Source organism: Octopus sinensis, unplaced genomic scaffold (genome assembly GCF_006345805.1).
Source record: "Octopus sinensis unplaced genomic scaffold, ASM634580v1 Contig02586, whole genome shotgun sequence".
Lineage (NCBI taxonomy): Eukaryota > Metazoa > Mollusca > Cephalopoda > Octopoda > Octopodidae > Octopus > Octopus sinensis.
This window is the reverse complement of record NW_021825821.1, coordinates 497,002-515,255: the sequence shown is the minus strand read 5'-3', so window position 1 is coordinate 515,255 and position 18,254 is coordinate 497,002. Positions and strand designations below refer to the sequence as shown.

Below are 18,254 nucleotides of genomic sequence, written 5' to 3'. Positions count from 1 at the left end.
CATCTATGTTGGAATACCGAATCAACATTTTGTATTTGAGTGTTAAGGTAGACCGCTTTTGGTACCTCGCTCACTATACAGTTAAAGAAGAGAAAGTTGAAAACGAGCCTTTTTGGACTCATTTTTTAATTTGCACCTTCTTCGAGAATAAAGTCCCAACACGAATAAAGAACTCTCTACAAAAAAAAGTTTTTAAACCACAACTTTTTTCCAATTGCCGCCTTGGATAAATCACAAGTCATTTTCGTATTCAAATTTATTTTTTAGTATATTAAAGTGCCAGTAATTGAACCAAGCTTTTAATAAGTATCAACTGAATTATATCCATTGAGTTTGAATTGCCTCTTCTACCAGTAATTGAACCAAACTTCCAATAAGCGTCAACGGAATTATATTTATCGAGTTTGAATTGCCCCTTCTTCATTATTAAAACATCCATCTGAATTATCCTGGTCAAAGCAACCAACTCTAGAACCCGTCATCTCATAGAGCGGTCATTTATCAAAGTTATTTTAATTACTTCTGTTTTTATCAAATGACTAGTTCAAATCTAAGAATACCTTTCCAACTTTTTCTTCCACGCATTTTCTGAGCTCGTTCATTTCGATCCAAGAAATAAAATTTTTTAGGATAACCGATTTGGGTAGTGATTTAAATTTTGTGATTGAATCCATTGGGTTCTATGTGTCTCTTGTTATTAATTTCTTGTTCTAAGGTCTTTAGAGTTTGAAGATAAAAGATGAAAAATATGATAACAAAAAATTCTAGTATTCGTAGTTGTGGATTTTACAAATTAATACCAAAAATATAGAGTCTAACAGACACATAACTTACAACTATTCTGAATTTTTAACAGACAAAGACTGATTTTTGTCGAAATTTATGACTTCATTTTATATCAATTCTTTTTTTATGTTTGGACTCATTTTAGACTGGAGAAAAGACGGGAAATACGAATATCTTACAAACTTTTAATAGAACTGAGCTTTTTAAAAATTTATAAATAATTTTAATTTCAATAGAAATATTATTCAAGATTTTATCAAAATTAGTTAGTTAGATTAGTTTTTTCTTATTTTCTTAACTGCTGATTAATGTTGGTCAAAGTCTTCTATCGTATTTTTCGAAGTATTTAAATATTTATTTTCATTATTTTCGTCTATTAAATAATGAGCTATTTTTACTGTCTATTCTCACGCAGAATTTTTGGACTTCCGGGAAAAGGAACTCATGAACCATTTTTGCAACAATTTCTTGACTAATTTCCTCATCTCTCCTAGTAAATAACGTTTCTATAAATATACGTTATTTCAGAACTGTGGGCTTTCCTGTCAATTATTTGAGACAAATTTTCGACATATTCAACAGATTTTTGATTCGAGAGTTTGTCGATGGTCTCTTCCAAAATATCATCTAAATATTGTGAAGCAGTTTGCTGATGAACGTAAATAATCTAAATTTCATCAATTTGACGCTTAAAAGCCTGCTTAAAGATATCTTCCTCTTCAACTCTTCGTCGTTCCTCGATCTGCCGATTTCCTGCCTCTTCTGCTTCTCTTTTTAGTCTCTCGTCTTCCGCAATGTTGACATATTCCTTAATTCTTTGTTCATCCTGGAGTCTTATTAGCTCTTTGCCCAAGTAGTCTGCAGTTTCTCCAATTATTGTTCCTTCAAGTTCTTTGACAATTCCAGTTGATTTGTTTTCCTTATAATAGCTTATATTTAAGGTACTGTGACAGTTTCTGTATCTCTGTTTCTTTGAAGTTCTAATGTTTTCTTCAAATTGTTATTATTCTCTTGGATAGCCTCTTTAGATATTCCAGTGGTGCTTTTTATTTCTTTAAGGAGTTCCCAGTGTGAACACTTGTCATTCAAAAACTGTAGTTTCAAATATAAATTGCACCTCATTCTGATATAACTTTCCTCTTAGTGTCTTTGTAATAATAAGTGACAACTCGTCTGTCAATTCCTCAACCTTTTTCTTAGTAAGCTCACTAAAAAACCTCTTCTTTACTTTCAGCAACTGGAGTGACAGGTCTTTCTGGTTCTTTTTGAATTTTAATTAGCATCCTCAGTTCGGATTGACGGCTCTTTTTTCTGGATGTATTTTTCAAAGCCTGTTACTAAGTAGTCAGTTGTTACGTTATATATGTCATCCAATTCTTGCCTTTCTCTGTATTTACGTTTGAGGAATCCTTTTGACGTAAACATGTCACTTTGTGAAAATTGTTTCATTTTATATTCAGTCAATTTTTGTTCCAGTTCATTTAGATCTACATCTAATAAAACTATACTTTTTATGGATTTATAATATTCATCCATTTCAAGATGTTTATTATTATTCGCATCAGGGAATACTCCCAATCTTGTCAACGGGGCGAATACTGTAGATCCGAGGTTGGCATATTTCTCGATTATGTCTGCTTTCTGATCGTCAAATTGGACATTTTGAATCTTTCGGACATCTTTCGAATTAACGAATAGGACAACCTCTCAAATATTTAATGTTTAATTTTTCGACAATTCTTTTCTTTTGGGTTTGTTTGTCCAACCTTTTTATAACATGAATGTTAAATATAAACCAAATTTTATTAATCATTTCTTTTTTCTGCTCCTCTCTTCTCAACACTCGTTTATTTAAACAGTCTACAAATGCCTCAAACTTTCTCTTATGAAATCTAAAATGTTACAAAATTAATTACTTTTCTATTTCTGTGTCTCTATATTGATAATCATTTTCTTCCATTTCCTCCATTATTTTCATGCGCTTTTTGTGAAGTTTGACGTTACTCAGTGGAGGCAGTGAGTTTTCCCACTCTTTTCTTTCTCGGGCTCTTTCAATTGCTTCGATTTCCATCAATCCGGCTGGAAGGCCATGTCCTGTCGTAACAAATAGATTGTCAAACCGTGTTTTAGATGGATAAGACTTATTATTTCTGGTTTAGTTCCTGAATCGTTGAAAATAAAATCAGGAGTGTAAGGATCTGTTTGAGCATCATTTTCGCGGTAATCTGTTTGCACAAAAACATTATAATTTTGTTCCTGGGTTGATATTTTTTCACTAACACATATATCTTGTAATTTTTTACTTGTCTCTGGCTATGGAAGAATACATAGAATCGATTATCATAGGAGCGGAGGGATAGGCGGGAACCAGCGGCCTATTTTATCAACATTTTTGAGACCTTTTGAAAAATTTGGATCTATCTTTGCCCTCAGGGACAGTATTATCAAAAACAATTTGATCAGTGATTTTCCTATGAAAATTATACAAAAATTTCAACTGATTGTGTCCGTCGATGGCCTTGGCTTTTTGTACAGGAAAAGTGTTTTTTTCGTTTGTTAGATATTCCATTTTTGGATAATGAACCAATTCGCTAAACATATTGGTAAATATTGGCGCCGGATACTAGTAATTCCATAACAAAGTAATTACAATTGTCTGTTTTTCAACTCTGCTTCGATAAAGTTTACGATCATAGTCTCTTTTGGAAGAAAAAGTGGAAATGGGATCTATTAATACTTAATGACAATATCCAGCCATATATAAAATCATAACATCGTTCTTTCTTTAGTGAAGTTTCATTGAGTTTAAGAGTATAGCTGGAATGATTCATTTTATGAATTATATTATTCCCATGGAAATAATATCCTTGCCTATTATATTTTCCAAAATATTCAAAAATAAAAAAAATTCAAAAATTAGAATTAGTGTTTTTTGATCAAACAAATGTTATGACTATGAACTTTAAGCATAAACAAAACATTAAATTGTGCTCAAATTTAGCTTGTAGCTGTCATCCCTACACGCGAATTGGACAAACTTTAAAAATCAAAACACGCCCCATATCAGTTCAAAAAAACTAGAGCTGAATAGGAGAGTCTCGTTTCCGTCCTGTATTTGCAATAATCACTATCAAGACCTGCAGACTTAAGTTTGTAAGGGAAGTATGGCACCTTTTAAATCTGCAGAAACTGTTATTGATGAGAAAATGTGCAACCAAATTGTATAAACAACCCAAATCTGTTCCATACTATTTATTTAAATATATTTAATACTACTTCACGATGAGTCCTGGTTAAAGCAAAGTGGAAGTTTACACTGACAGCTTTCAAAGAAGGGAAAGGAGAAGCATGTGGTTCAAATTCTTCAACTCGTTCAAAAAGTTATTATTAAAACCAAGATCACCGTCCAAAACATAGAACTAATCAATCAGATGATCGCGGCTTCTCAGAGAAGGGTCTTCATCTTTGCCCGGTGCTCCTCCCTAGTCCGAAAACATAAACTAAAAATAACTTGTTGTTTTAATATTAATTTTTCTAAAAATATTTAATACTACTCCACGATGAGTTCTGGTTGCCCTGAAAATTTAGTATTTAATGAACGGATTATTTGAATTTATAGAGCACTATATCACCATTGTCACACAATATAATCAAGTCTCAAGCGACCATCAACATTGGTACCAATAAGGTATGAATTTTTAGGGACGATCGGTCATGTGGCACACGGAAAGACCACCCTGGTGAAATCTATTTCAGGAGTACAGGTGAAACAACGAATATTAACCAATTCAGACTATTCGATTTCGATCAGAATGTGTGAGAGATACGACCATTAAGCTGGGATATGCAAATGCCAAGGTCCGAGGATAAAATACCATTGTAGGTCTACAAGTGCAATTCAGCCTCTCACCCTCGACCAGAATGTTATAAATCAACGGGCAGTGACGGACCGGAATCGTTTAAATGCGACCGGGAGGGATGTGATGGCACTTTTGTCTTGAAACGTCATGTTTCCTTTGTCGACTGTCCCGGACACGACATTCTGATGGCCACTATGCTTAACGGTGCAGCTGTGATGGACGCTGCGTTTCTCCTCTGCGGTTGGAAAGTCTGATCAAATGATTAGCGGCCAACGAGTCATGTCCACAGCCTCAAACAAATGAGCACGTAGCTGCCATTGACATTATGCAATTAAGTGAAATACTCATCGTCCAGAATAAAATCGACTTGGTGGGAAGGGAACAGGCCAAAGAAATGCACAGAGATATCAAGAATTTTGTACAGGGTCGGATTCTGGTCACTACTTAACAGGGACACGTGCAGAAAATGCTCCAGTAGTCCCCGTGTCTGCACAACTTCGATACAACATTGATTTGATTCTTCAACACATTGTGGAAGACATTAAAATTCCCGAACGAGATTTTATATCCCCGCCTCAAATGATAAGTCGTGGTGTCTCAATTTGGTTTAGTTATTCGGTCATTTGACATAAACAAGCCGGGTTGTCCGATCGAGAAACTTAAGGGAGGAGTGGTCGGGGGGAGTCTGACTCATGGGATTCTACGAGTGGGGATGTTGTGAGTGTATTCCAGATTGGACAGAAAGTGGAGATCAGTCCTGGACGGGTCGTGACCAACGAGAACGGACAGAAAATGGTCATTCCTGTCATTTCCACAATAATCTCCCTTTTTGCAGAACAAAATTCATTAGAAATGTCAATTCCCGGAGGACTTATCGGTTTCTGTCGTATTTCTTATTTTTGGAAGGAGTGGGACTGAGTATTGACCCCTCGTTGTGCATTGGGGATAATCTTGTTGGTAATTTGCTTGGAGCGGTGGGGACCCTTCCACCGATTCACATCGCCCTCCGAATTTCATTTTTCCTGTTGAGACGTCTCGTGGGAGTGAAGACTGAAGGAAACAGAAGGCCGGCTCGTGTTTGTCTGTGTAATGAGGGTGGTAGGTGGCTGATTTGAAGCCTGGGGAGTTGCTTTTTTTGAACATTGGGTCACTTTCTACAGGCGGGAAGGTCATGAGTGTGGTGGACTCGAAGAGTGAAATTCAACTAACCAACCCTGTGAGCACATCTGTGGGGCAAAGGGTTGCTCTCAGTCGTAGGATTGAAAGTCACTGGAGGTTTGGTGGATATTTGTTAGTTAAGACTGATTGGATGGGGAAAGATTGTTAGAGGAGGCACTGTCGTTGAGCCAAAGACATATTTTTGAATGTTTTTCTTAATAAATGTTCTTGTGTTTAATATTTATTTTTCATATCTGGAGTGATTGTTATATAAAATCTGATTTTCATGTATAAAATTGAAGACAAGGCCTCCTTCCTGTCTCCAATCAACACCGTGTCGCTTGCCTCCGTGCAGGTCGCTGCGAAGGCAGCGGTGTCTGATTAAAGGCTCTCCCTTCCATCGGGAACCTGGTGGACAAGGAATGCCTAAGAATTGCAATCTCCCTCCTCTCGGGCTGAAAATCTGCCAGACGCACATATGCCGTTGTGGAGGAACTGTTGACAAGTACGGTTTGCATCCCCTCGCTTGCCGGCGGAGTGCCGGTCGTGCCCCCCGTCACAGTGAACTCTACTCGATCATACAGAGAGCCCTCGCTTCAGCTGGCATCCCGTCAATCCTTGAACCTGTTGGACTGAATAGAGGGGATGGCAAACGCCCAGACGGGTTGTCCACCTTCCCATACGAGCAGGGGAAATCCCTTATTTGGGATTCTACCTGTTCGGACACGTTCTCGCTGGGAAATCTCGCTCTGTCCGCCGCCAATCCTGGGCACGCTTCCAGGCAGGCCGAGGAGCGAAAGATTCTCAAGTACGGGCACCTCTCCAACTCGCTGTTCTTTACAACAATTGCCGTGGAGTCCTCCGGGATCTTCGGTCCCAAGACACTCCGCTTCCTTCGCTCGCTCGGTCGACGGATTTCAAGGACTAGCCACGATCCAAGAGAGTTTTGTTGGCTCCTGGAACGTCTGTCGATTGCTGTGATCCGAGGGAACGGCTTCGCGATTCGCGAGGCTGGCCGGGTGTCTCGTGAGGCCTTTAATTAGCTTAGCTATCTTTTTACTTTTGGATATCGTTATTTAAGTAAAAAAAATTAAAGAGTAACTAATGGACTAGACCAGTGATTCTCAAGTGCGGCCCCTAGGATTTAATTTGCGGCCCCTAGGTTTTATAAATGTTTTATTTTTTAATTTAATATTTTTAAATTTTATGAATAAAAAAATGTCACGTTTTTTATTTGTTGTTGTGATGTCTGATTCTAAACGTTGTCGAAAACTTTCCGAGGAAAATAGGATTTTTCAACACATCTGGGAAGAAAAATATTTCATTATTGAGATCAATGGAAAGGCTCTTTGCCTAATATGCCATTCTATTATTGCAACTCTAAAAACGTATACAATCGAACGGCACTACCGTTTCCACTCTATTCTTTATGACAAATTCACTGGTGTTTCTCGGACGAAAAAACTAAAACAAATGAAAGAAGATTATTTAAAACGATCATTTACTTTCAAAAGTGGCACATATTCGTCTAATATTAACCTGGCATCATACAAAATTAGTTACCTATTGGCTAAAAATATGAAGCCTTATTCTGATGGCGAATTATATAAAACGGCAATCGAAATATTTGCATCGGAATGTTGTTCGCCCGCTGTTTTCGATATTGCACACAAGTTACCTCTAAGTAACGATACTGTTACTAGAAGAGTCAGTGATATATCTGATAATCTGATTAACGAACTTTTACAGTATGCAAATTGTTTTGTAATTTTTAGAATTTGTAAAGATTTTCAATATTATTCTTTTGCGCTTGATTGTTCCAAAGATATTTCAGATATCGAACAATTAGTAGTGTTTATAAGGGGAGTAACATCTGACTTTCGAGTATACGAAGAATTTTTTTCATTGAATTCACTTCACGGAGAAACTAAAGGAACACAGATTTTTTCTCCAATTGTGAAATTAATTGAAGATTATCAACTGGATCCAAAAAAATTAGTTTCAATTTCAACTGATGGAGCCCCTTATATGATTGGCAGTAAAACTGGTTTTCGTGGACGTATGAATAAATGGAGGTGTGATAATAACTGGACTCCAGTATTATGGCATCATTGCATTATTCATCAGGAAAACCTAATTTCCAAAAATATTAAAATGGAAAATGTTTCTGAAGTAGTGATAAAAATTGTCAATTGGATTCGGGCGAACGCCTTGAATCACCGAAAATTTAAAACATTTTTAACTGAAACCGATTCGGATTATGGCGATGTCCTTCTTTTCTCAGTAGTAAGATGGTTAAGCCGTAGCTCTTGTCTCAAAAGGTTAATTTCTTTTATTTTTATATTTAGATTTTATCAACTTCTCCCTGAAATTATTTTATTCACTGAAAATAAAGTGGACAATGCATTATTGAAAGACAATAGATGGGTAGCAGATTTAGCATTTTATGTGGATCTATCGGTGCATCTGTCTGCCCTAAATGTCGAACTACAAGGGGAAAATAAGCTAAATTATCAAATTTATGGATATATAAATGCCTTCGTTAAGAAATTAATTTTATGGAAAGCGCAGATATCAAATAATGATTACACACATTTTCCTTATTTGTCAGAAAATTCCGAAAGTGGCTCAACTGATAAATATTTAAAAATAATTGAAGATTTAAATTTGCAATTTGATGCAAGATTTCATGTTTTTAGTATTTAATTTAAGCTGACAGAGCTTTAAAGAAGGTGCAAATTCAATGAGATTATTTGCATCTCCATTAATTATGAAAAGTGAGGAGGTTTCCGGGATTTACCAACTGGAATTGATTGATTTGCAAAATGATGTTGAACTGAAAAGTTTGTTCAACAACATTTCAATAATTGACTTTTATTCGAGAATTCCAGAGAACCGATTTCCGAATTTAGTCAATAATGCAAAGAAAAATTTAGCAATGTTTGGATCAAGATATGTCTGCGAATCGACATTTAGTAAACTCGTTCGAATTAAAACAAAGTTTCGCAGCAGATTGACTGATACTCATCTGAGTGATTTGTTACGTACTTCAACAAGTAGAATTAAACCTAATTTTGATTATTTGGTTAATAAATAATCTTAAAAATTATTTGCGGCCCCTGTAAATTTTTTTTTTAATTTGCGGCCCCTGAGCAAAAAAGCTTGAGAATCACTGGACTAGACTAAGGCAGTTTAGTTCTAAAATTGATAATGATCGAGAAGACGTTGCCTCTTAGGATCGCAATGAAGATTCTTTGAAACAGACATTGTTTCTTCGAGACTCTCATCGTCTTCTGGCAATCAGTTGGACGATTCTCCTAACGAGATTCAGAGATTTGTTGGTCATTGCTACGAACATTTCAAAGCAGATCTGAGAAAAGATCACGTTGTCTTTCAAATTAGATTATTTCGAAATTTTAGGTTCTTATTAATCTACGAAAAATAGTGACTCCATCGGGGCGTTTCCCGTCTACACATCAGGCCTCACAGGTTCCAGTTCAGTAGGGAATCCAGCGGCTTGTAACGCGGCCGAAATGGTTTTGTTGATGGCGAGTGTCTGGGTGCAGGCCAACACTCCTTCTGCATGAAAAGGGGTGTAATCCTTATCGATTTTTGTGTTTTGCATTGGTTTCGGGCATGACACGTTTCGTTTCTCGTGGTGCAAAAAATAAAACTATCAAAAACTCAAAATCTTCTGTGTCTCAAGAGCTTGAACGCAAAGATGAAATCCGTATCAAAGATGAGGAGGGGTCACACTCCTCTCAAGTCTCTTTGAACAATCCAAACTGTACTGAGTCTCTTGTCCTCTCGCTGCAGATAAAAAATTATGCGATTGGACGAATAAAGTCCTTTAATATTCTAACCAAATCCGAGACTGCACAGAAGGCCCGAATTACTGCCAGGAAGTCTGGGGACTTTACCCTCGAATTCTCAAATTCTAGTGATAGGGACTCGTTTGTGAATGACTTCGAGTATAACAAACCATTTGGCCAGGACGGCCATTATATTTCTGCGTGCAGTCTGCAACCATCGACCGTAGTCTTGAAGGGAATACCATCTTGGGTCTCCGAGGAAGACCTGGATCTTTACCTCAAAGAAATTCTCAACCCCGGTTTTACTTTCCAACGGTTCTACAAAAATGGACGGAGTATACCTGTTGGAAAGTTGAGTCTGAATTCGAGGGCAGAAGCCACTTCGCTTGTAAGGATGGGAATCGAAGTGGGATTTCAAAAAATACGATGCGAATGGTTTAAAAACCCAGCAACAAGATGCTTTCGCTGCCAACAATTTGGTCACATTGCTAACTTCTGCAAAGAAGTGGAAAGATGTCTTTTCTGTGGTGGTGATCATAATATGAAAATGTGCCCGATTAAAGGAAAAACTGAGAAAAAATGTATATAAACTGCGGTCTGAGTGGGCATTTGGCTTGCTACGGTGGCTGCTCTTCAGCTAAGGCAGCCACTGAACAACTAAAAAAGCAGCTCAGTGCCAGGGACAGACTGGCCAAAGCAGAACACTCAAAAACTGTATGGTCAAAAGCGGAGGCCGTTGAATCTGTATGGCGAAAACCCACAATTTCCCGCTGTTTTGACTCCTCAACGCAAACAGATGTTAGTGAAGACGCAACTTTGCCTCCCAATACACAACACACAGAGCCTCCAACCCGCTTTAAGAGGAAAGCACCAACTATCGACGTTGAGCTCACCTCTATGATTCGCAAAATAATCGCTATATGCGATGAAAAAGGCCTCGATATCAACAATCTGTTGTCCCTTTCTCTTGGAAGGAAAGGATTGATCAGGCGTGAGCCCCTTTCTGTCTATTATCGCTGTGAACGCACGTTCTCTAAAGAGAAGGCGTTCAGAGATTGAGGATATGTTATCCCATAACCCCGTGGACCTTTTGATCGTAAACGAAACAAAAATCAAAAAACATGATGATTACTACTTGGATGGCTATCGTTCCCTTGATATTAAGTGGAAGCCGGGCTCGATCGCTGGAACAGGCACTTCTATCTACTACAAATCAACTCTAAGGGTGAAAAATCTAAAAATTGTGTCCGAGGAATTGTGTGAATTCCTCACAATCGACGTCCTTCTGGAAAAAGGGTGGGTAACAATCGGAGGGATGTACTCAAAATCCCTTTCCAATTATTCATCGCTTATCAAGGACTTTTTTGCCGATAAACACAATCATTTGTCAATACTCCTCGGGGATCTAAATGCCAAATGCACATCTTTTGGCTGTCTGAGAACCAACAGGGATGGCATCATTCTTAAGAAGCTTTCAGAATCTCTCAGTTTCTCGGTCATCACATCAAAAACCCCAAATCATACTCACCAGGAGGGTGGGACTATTTGGGCGTAGCATTGGTCTCTATGTCTACTCTTCAATTTATGGAACAACCGTACACCTTAAATGATATTGGAAGTGACCATCTACCAATTTTATACAAACTCAACCTTGGACCTTTAAAGGGTAAACCAACTTTTATACGATATAACCTCTCGACTATAAACTGGGAACACTACCGAAAATGTTTTACACTTTATCTGAGCAATTTCGCTCCTAAACTTGACGAAAATTCTTCATCTGAGGACCTCGAGAAGTCTAGCAATTCCCTATTGGATACATAAAGTCTTATCTGGAAACATATTCTACAAAAATCGTCTCAAACAATAGGAAAACTCACATGCCAAACATGAATGTTGAAATCCTACTAAGGAAAAAACAATGTCTAAGGAACAAACTCCGGCGCTGCGCAGATTTTCGTGACCGGTCCGTTTTGGAAAGTGAAATCTTCACCATTACGGAAGAAATAAGAAAATCGGCGAAGGTGGCGAAGGATAAAAAATGGAATACTGAGTGCAAAAAGCTACATAAAGGAAGTCCAAATTTTTGGAAGGTCTACTCGAAATTAACCTCGACGTCTGAGAAAACTATACCTAAACTGCTAAAACAAGATGGATCCCCTGCATCTCATGAAGAAATCCCGAACATATTTGCTGATAGTCTCAAAAGAATACAAGAAGTCAATCCGGATACAAATCTATCTGATTCAGCTTTGTTTGATATGGAAAAAGAGTTGGAAGACAATCTTAGCTCATTACCAATGTGCTCGGAATCTATAACGTGCAAAGACGTGGAAAATGCAGTTAGATACTCCAAAAATAACGCTCCGGGAAAGGACAAGATAACCATGCGCATGTTCAAAGAAGCTCCCAAACAACTTTACGAATATTTGGGATGTCTTCTCCCGCAGTGTGAGCTTGGGATACGTCCCTTCTTCATGGAAACTGACGGAGGTAAGGATGATACGGAAGCCTGGAAAACCTGGTTACTTGGCGACAAGTTATAGGCCTATAAGCCTAATTCCTACCATCAGTCGAATAATGGAAAGGGTAATGTTTGAACGACTCTCTGAACACGTCGAGAGAAATGGTTATCTCAAAGACGTGCAGTGGGGCTTTCGGAGGGGTCGTTCCTGTGCTGACTGTCTTTATACACTCAATTCGTCGATTGTAAAGGCTCTGGATTTCAAAGAGTGTCTGACAATTGTGTCTCTAGACATCTCAAAAGCCTTTGATATGGTTTGGCACCTCGGTCTCCTTAGACATCTGGCGAAGTGTCACATAGACAAAGGACTATTCCTATGGCTAAAAGACTTCCTCCGCGATAGGCGCTCTGTGATAAGCTTTCTGAACTATGACTCGGATGAACTGAAACTTAAAAGAGGCGTCCCTCAAGGATCAGTCCTCAGTCCTCTATTATTCAACATTGTGATGAGCAATCTGCCGTCTCCTGTCAACACACGGACGGAAATTTTGATATACGCCGATGATGTTGTAATCCTTGACATTTCATCGAAACCTGCCTTATCCGAACAAAGGATTATATCATATATGAATACAGTGGAGCAATGGTGCGATGAAAATATGTTCATTATTGCGCGTGAGAAGTCCGCATTACTGAGAATCACAGAAAGCAGAAATTTAATAAATTTACCGTGCCTGATCAAGAACATACCTCGACAAAACTCAATTAAATATCTTGGCTTGTTCATCGATGAAAAGGGAAACTATCTCGAAAACGCAAAATTAAGTAAAAGGAAAGCAACTAATGCTCTGTTCTGCCTGAGGAAGTTAAATTTGGAGCCTGATACTTTCCTCTACGTTTTCAATACGGTGATCCTACCGGGACTACTATACGGAAAAGAGGGATGGTCTTTCTCTAAAAAGAAGGACACCATCTTAACTAAATTTGAAAAGTCTCGCAGGCTCGCTTTGAAGCTTGCTTACCACCAAAAAGTTGAAGATCCAATCCCCCTGTGGCTTGAAAGTAAATCCTCCATGGTCGGTGAAACTGTCGAAAAAGCTATAAGTGGTTATAAATCCAACTCAATTGTCACTGGGACGTACCTGCAGAGGTAGAAAAGAAAAAAAAAAAATAAATAAAAAAAAAAAAAAAAAAAAATTTACTTGAGGGGGTCTCTTTTTTTCTGGGAAGAAGTCGATAGGGTAGTCCTATTGTTTCATTATACAAACTCCCCCCTAACCTTTAACCCTTCTCTGTTTCCAATAAAACTTCCTATTCCTATATTCCTAATATCAACTTCACTGCCACATCGGCATTGGCCCCCCGACCAGATATTAAGGCCCAAGCGCATTAGTACGCCGATCCTTACACAGTCATTATCGAGAAAAGTTCCAAACTGAAATAAAAGGAGGTTCACGAGATCCAGAGTAAATTAGTTATATAAAATGTATTTAAAAATACAGATTTTGGATTGGACTAATTAATAAATTTAAGATATTTTTGAAATTATTCACGTGTGGTTTTTTTTGTTGTTAATCAGATTGCTGAATTTTCTGAATGGAGGATAATTCAAAGAAACCTCATTATAAAAGGAAAGCTGGCCCCAAAGCTCGGAAAAAGAAAACTAAAAATATGGATCCAACTTCAACAGGTTCAACAAAAGGAAACCCCAAAGCATTTGCAATCCGATCAGTCCAAAAAACTCAAAAATTCGTACACAGGTAGTCTCATTTATTGATTCTCAGAGCTCTTGATTTAAAAGTCAAACAACACAAAATTCCAGTCATGGACCGATCAAATACAGACAACCCCCCTCCAATGGTGGTGGCCATAGTTGGTCCCCCAAAAGTAGGGAAAACGACCCTCCTTAAAGCACTGGTTCGATATTATACCCATCAAACCTGCTCTCAGCCAGTTGGCCCGATCACCGTTGTAGTCAGTTTGTGTATAAATATGCCATTTCAGACAAAACGAGGAGAATTACTCTCATCGAATCGAATAATGATCTCAACTCGATGATTGATGTTGCAAAATTGGCCGATGTTGTCCTCATGTTGATGGACGCGTCCTTCGGCTTTGAGATGGAAACATTCGAGTTTATGAACATTTGTCAGAGCTTTGGAATGCCCAAGATTATTGGAGTCCTTACCCATCTCGACACTTTCCCTGACAGTAAACGCCTTAAAAAGCGCAAAAAACTACTCAAGCACAGATTCTGGACCGAGATCCACCCAGTTTTTATTTTTTCTCACTTTTAGGGAGCAAAATTATTTTATTTGACAGTATTCAAAAATTCTCATTACAGTCGGGTTGAGATACAGAAAATGGCCCGTACTTTGTCAGTTACGAGTTTCAAGTCCGTCGAATTTCGATCCTCTCACTCCTACGTGCTTGGAGACCGGTTTTTTGATTTTGTTATTCCAAGTGTCGAGGACTTGACTGATGAAAATGTCATTTCTGCTTCTAATGGGAAATGTGACCGGAAAGTGGCCTTTTTCGGTTATGTCCGCGGAGGGGGGAATTTGTTGAGGAATGGAGCCTCAGTGCATATTGCTGGCTGTGGAGATTTCGCGATTTCGTCTGTGCGTCCGTTGAGTGATCCCTGTCCCCTACCTGGGCAAGTGAAGGGAAGAATGTTGCTTAACAGTGAGCGGACAATCTATGCTCCAATGGCTGGATTAGGCGGACTTTTATACGACGCGGATGCAATATACGTGGAGAACATACAATCTGTTTTTGAGTGTTGTCCATTATTAGAAACAAACTGATCCTCTGCTTCCATCCCTGGCCACTGCGAACACGCAATTCGATTTGGCTGTGAATGAGACGGGCAATGAGTTTATTCAAGGAGTGGCTTTAAAGTTTGTTTTAACTCCTCATTCTAAGCGCTGATGATTCCGATGAGTGCAGTGAAGATTCAAACCAAGTTTGTTATTTTATCAAATTCAATAGATTTTAAATCAACGAGATTCGTTGGGTGTTGGAGGTGATTAAATCAGTTGACTATTACGTAGATAAATCATCTTCCATGTCCAAAAGGCCAAACTTGGGAAATGGCTTTGGAGGATTGTCTTCGTGGGAAACAAATACTCAACATGGAATTGTCTCCTTCCAGAAAGACCACGTTGGTTGGAACTCTTTAATATATTCCGACAATGCTACCGGTCAGGTTTTTGAAGTCATTTTTGTAGGACACATGAGCTTAAAGAATCAAGTAGCACAATTATCAACGAGGAAGAAAATTGGTCAAGATTTCGGTTTTTTGTCTGAACTTGTGGTTGATTCCTTGGGAGAAATCACGGAGATGGGATTTGAGGACATACCCAGCGAGGCTCTGTCAAATTGCTTTGTGACAGGTAAGTGGGCTGCTTCGGAAGACGCTCAACATTTGATGGATGAAACTGGTTGATTTGCTTATTAATGTGGCAGAGGACGTCTATGGGGAGTTCGAAGACCTTGAAGCCTCGGAAACTGGCGGAAATCAGGAAGGCTTAAATATGGAGGAGGAAAGTGCTCAGGACAAGGAATGCCCACAAGTTCGAGAGGAAAGAATTCGTAAAATATTTGATGCAAAGTCGAATCGAATCACGGACGATGACCAACATTGGCAAAATCTAAAAGAAGAGAACGAGAAGCAGTCGGCGGTTTTGTTATTTGTGTGAATAATGTAGTTAAATCGAGAGACCTTTGAGAAAATGGACGTGGATGAGCGGAGTGTATATGAAGGATACCGACCGGGGGTGTATGTCCGAGTGGAGGTCGCCAATATTCCGTGCGAGTTTATAAAACATTTCGATCCGTCTTACCCCATTCTTATTGGAGTTGTCCAGCCCATTGAGGAACAAATAGCATATTTGCAGGTATCCAAATATACTGACTAGCAGATTCGGTTCAAACTCCACAGATGGTATTCAAAGGTCTTGAAGACTATGGATCCTCTAATATTTTCGATTGGGTGGCGGAGGTTCCAGTCGCAGGCAGTGTTTGCAACTCAAGACCACAACATGCGACTTCGGGCTCTGAAGTACACTCCAAAGAATCTTCACTGCATCGCTACTGTTTATGGTATTGGACAATATTTATTTTATAGCCCCTGTGACGGCACATGGAACTGGGGTAATTGCTGTCCAGTCGTTGGAACCGAATGAGAGGGTTGTGTTCCCTGTCCTCACACTAGATTGGGTTCCGAATAGCGGCCACAGGAACTGTTATTAACTCTGACAAGTCATATCAAGTAGTCAAAAAGTTGAAACTTATTGGACATCCATATCAAATATACCAGAAAACTGCTTTTATTAGAGTTTACAGTCAAGTGGATGTATTTTCAGGACATGTTTCATTCCGAGATGGAAGTATGTCGTTTTGAAGGTGTCGCTGTCAGAACGGTCAGTGGGATTCGCGGTATAGTCAAGAAGGCGGTTAAATCACCCGAAGGGGCATTCCGTGCCACATTTGAAGACCGAATTCTCGAGTCAGGTATTTTGTACTAATAATATATAAGATATTGTTTTTATGAGGACATGGCATCCAGTGACTCTCCCCAAACTATATAACTCGCTCAGATCTAATCTTCTCAGCCCAGATGAACGCAGTAAATGGAAAGGAATGAGGACAGTGGGAGAACTACGGTGGCTGTCTGGTCAGAAGAGTACTTATAATGAAGACTCTGTTTATAAGGTGATTTAATTGTGATAATTGCAGACTATTGAAAGAGTCGAACCCTCCTTTGCCCCTCTAAAGATACCACGGAGTCTCCAACGGCAACTTCCTTTTGATAGCAAACCGAAAGTAATTCGTCGGCCAAAGGATGTTGTGCAGAGTGAGCGAATCGCTGTTGTTATGGACGAGAAAGAAAAGAAGGTGTTCGGTTTTATTGATGGTTCTTTAGGCAGCCAATGCCGTTGAGATGCTTAAGGCTCTTTATAAAGAAAAGATTGAAGCTAAACAGGCGAAATATGCGGCTTATCGAGAGAAGGTTGAGAGTGAAAAATTGGCTGATGAAATTCGGCATACGAAGAGAACTAAACAACTAAAAAAGGAGTTTTTTCGAACTCTCAAAGTTGTCAAAGGAAAGAAAGTGTTTAATAAAAGTCGGGCCAAATAAATTAGCAGATTTTATTACTCGTAATTTTTTGAAAAAATCATTTTTACATTTTAATTAACAAATTACTTAATTATCTAACTGAATTATTGGGGTAAACAAGTCGCTATACTTGACACCGCTTTGGTTCTCTTGTTCCTTTTCTCGGGCTGTGTATATTTCCGAGGAGGTGCAGTTCAGTGCCTCGCGTTAATAACATTTAGAAAAGGACTAGATCGGGACATTACTAGTTATTTAATAATATATTTAGATAAGGAAAACAGTGTTTGGAACAATTTAGCTTGTTTTATTTATTTAATCAAGACCACGATAAACAAATTAATCCCGTAATCTCGATACACTTAGTAAGCGACCTGATTCCGTAATCTTTTTACGAACTCACGTATGACCGCACCGACTGCTAATCACTTTGCAGCACTTCTATGAGCCAAGGAATTTTTTCCAAGCAGTTTGATCCTACACAAAGTGTATTATCCTGGGACGAGAATGTCCCCGAATGAAAGATTCTAATGATTTTTGGCGGGCATTAGGTGGCCTTTGACCGTTCTTAAATCAATTTGAATTGATAAATCTTTGGTAGACCGCCTAACGCCACAGTAAATTGAGTAATCCAGGTGGTAGGAGATTCTTTTTCTCCAACTGTGTTGTGCCAAAAGGAATCGTCGCCTCATAAGTGGGAACGTTGAAAAGACTTGACGCCAGCTGGAAAGTTGGTCCTTTGGAATCGAACCCACGGCGGGCGTACTTCACAGTCTATATGAACTCTTCAGCCGGAAGCTCTTTTTCAAATATCATGAAAAATTTTTGCTAAAAAATATTCATCAACTATTTCAACCTTAATTTCAATTGCCTTTGTGTACTATAGAATATTATTCGATCAGAAAATATGCTCCGATTCGTATAAAAAGTCAAGCAAATTACGATGTCTACAGATGAAAACAAAGATTGCAGTCGAGCCTCCTTTAATTTAATTTTGACAAAAGAGGAACACATTGTAGCTAATTTTGTCTAAAAACTAAGTTAAAATTTAGTCT

General features: G+C 38.5%; 1 protein-coding gene across 1 annotated transcript; it reads left to right on the top strand.

Moving 5' to 3' along the window:
• The first annotated feature begins 12,196 nt into the window (after positions 1-12,196).
• LOC118760960 (ribosome biogenesis protein BMS1 homolog) lies at positions 12,197-14,887 on the top strand. Its single transcript, XM_036498589.1, is given in 3 exon segments — positions 12,197-12,930; positions 13,865-14,078; positions 14,081-14,887. Coding segments are annotated over 3 exon segments (1,755 nt in total).
• Positions 14,888-18,254: the final 3,367 nt, after the last annotated feature.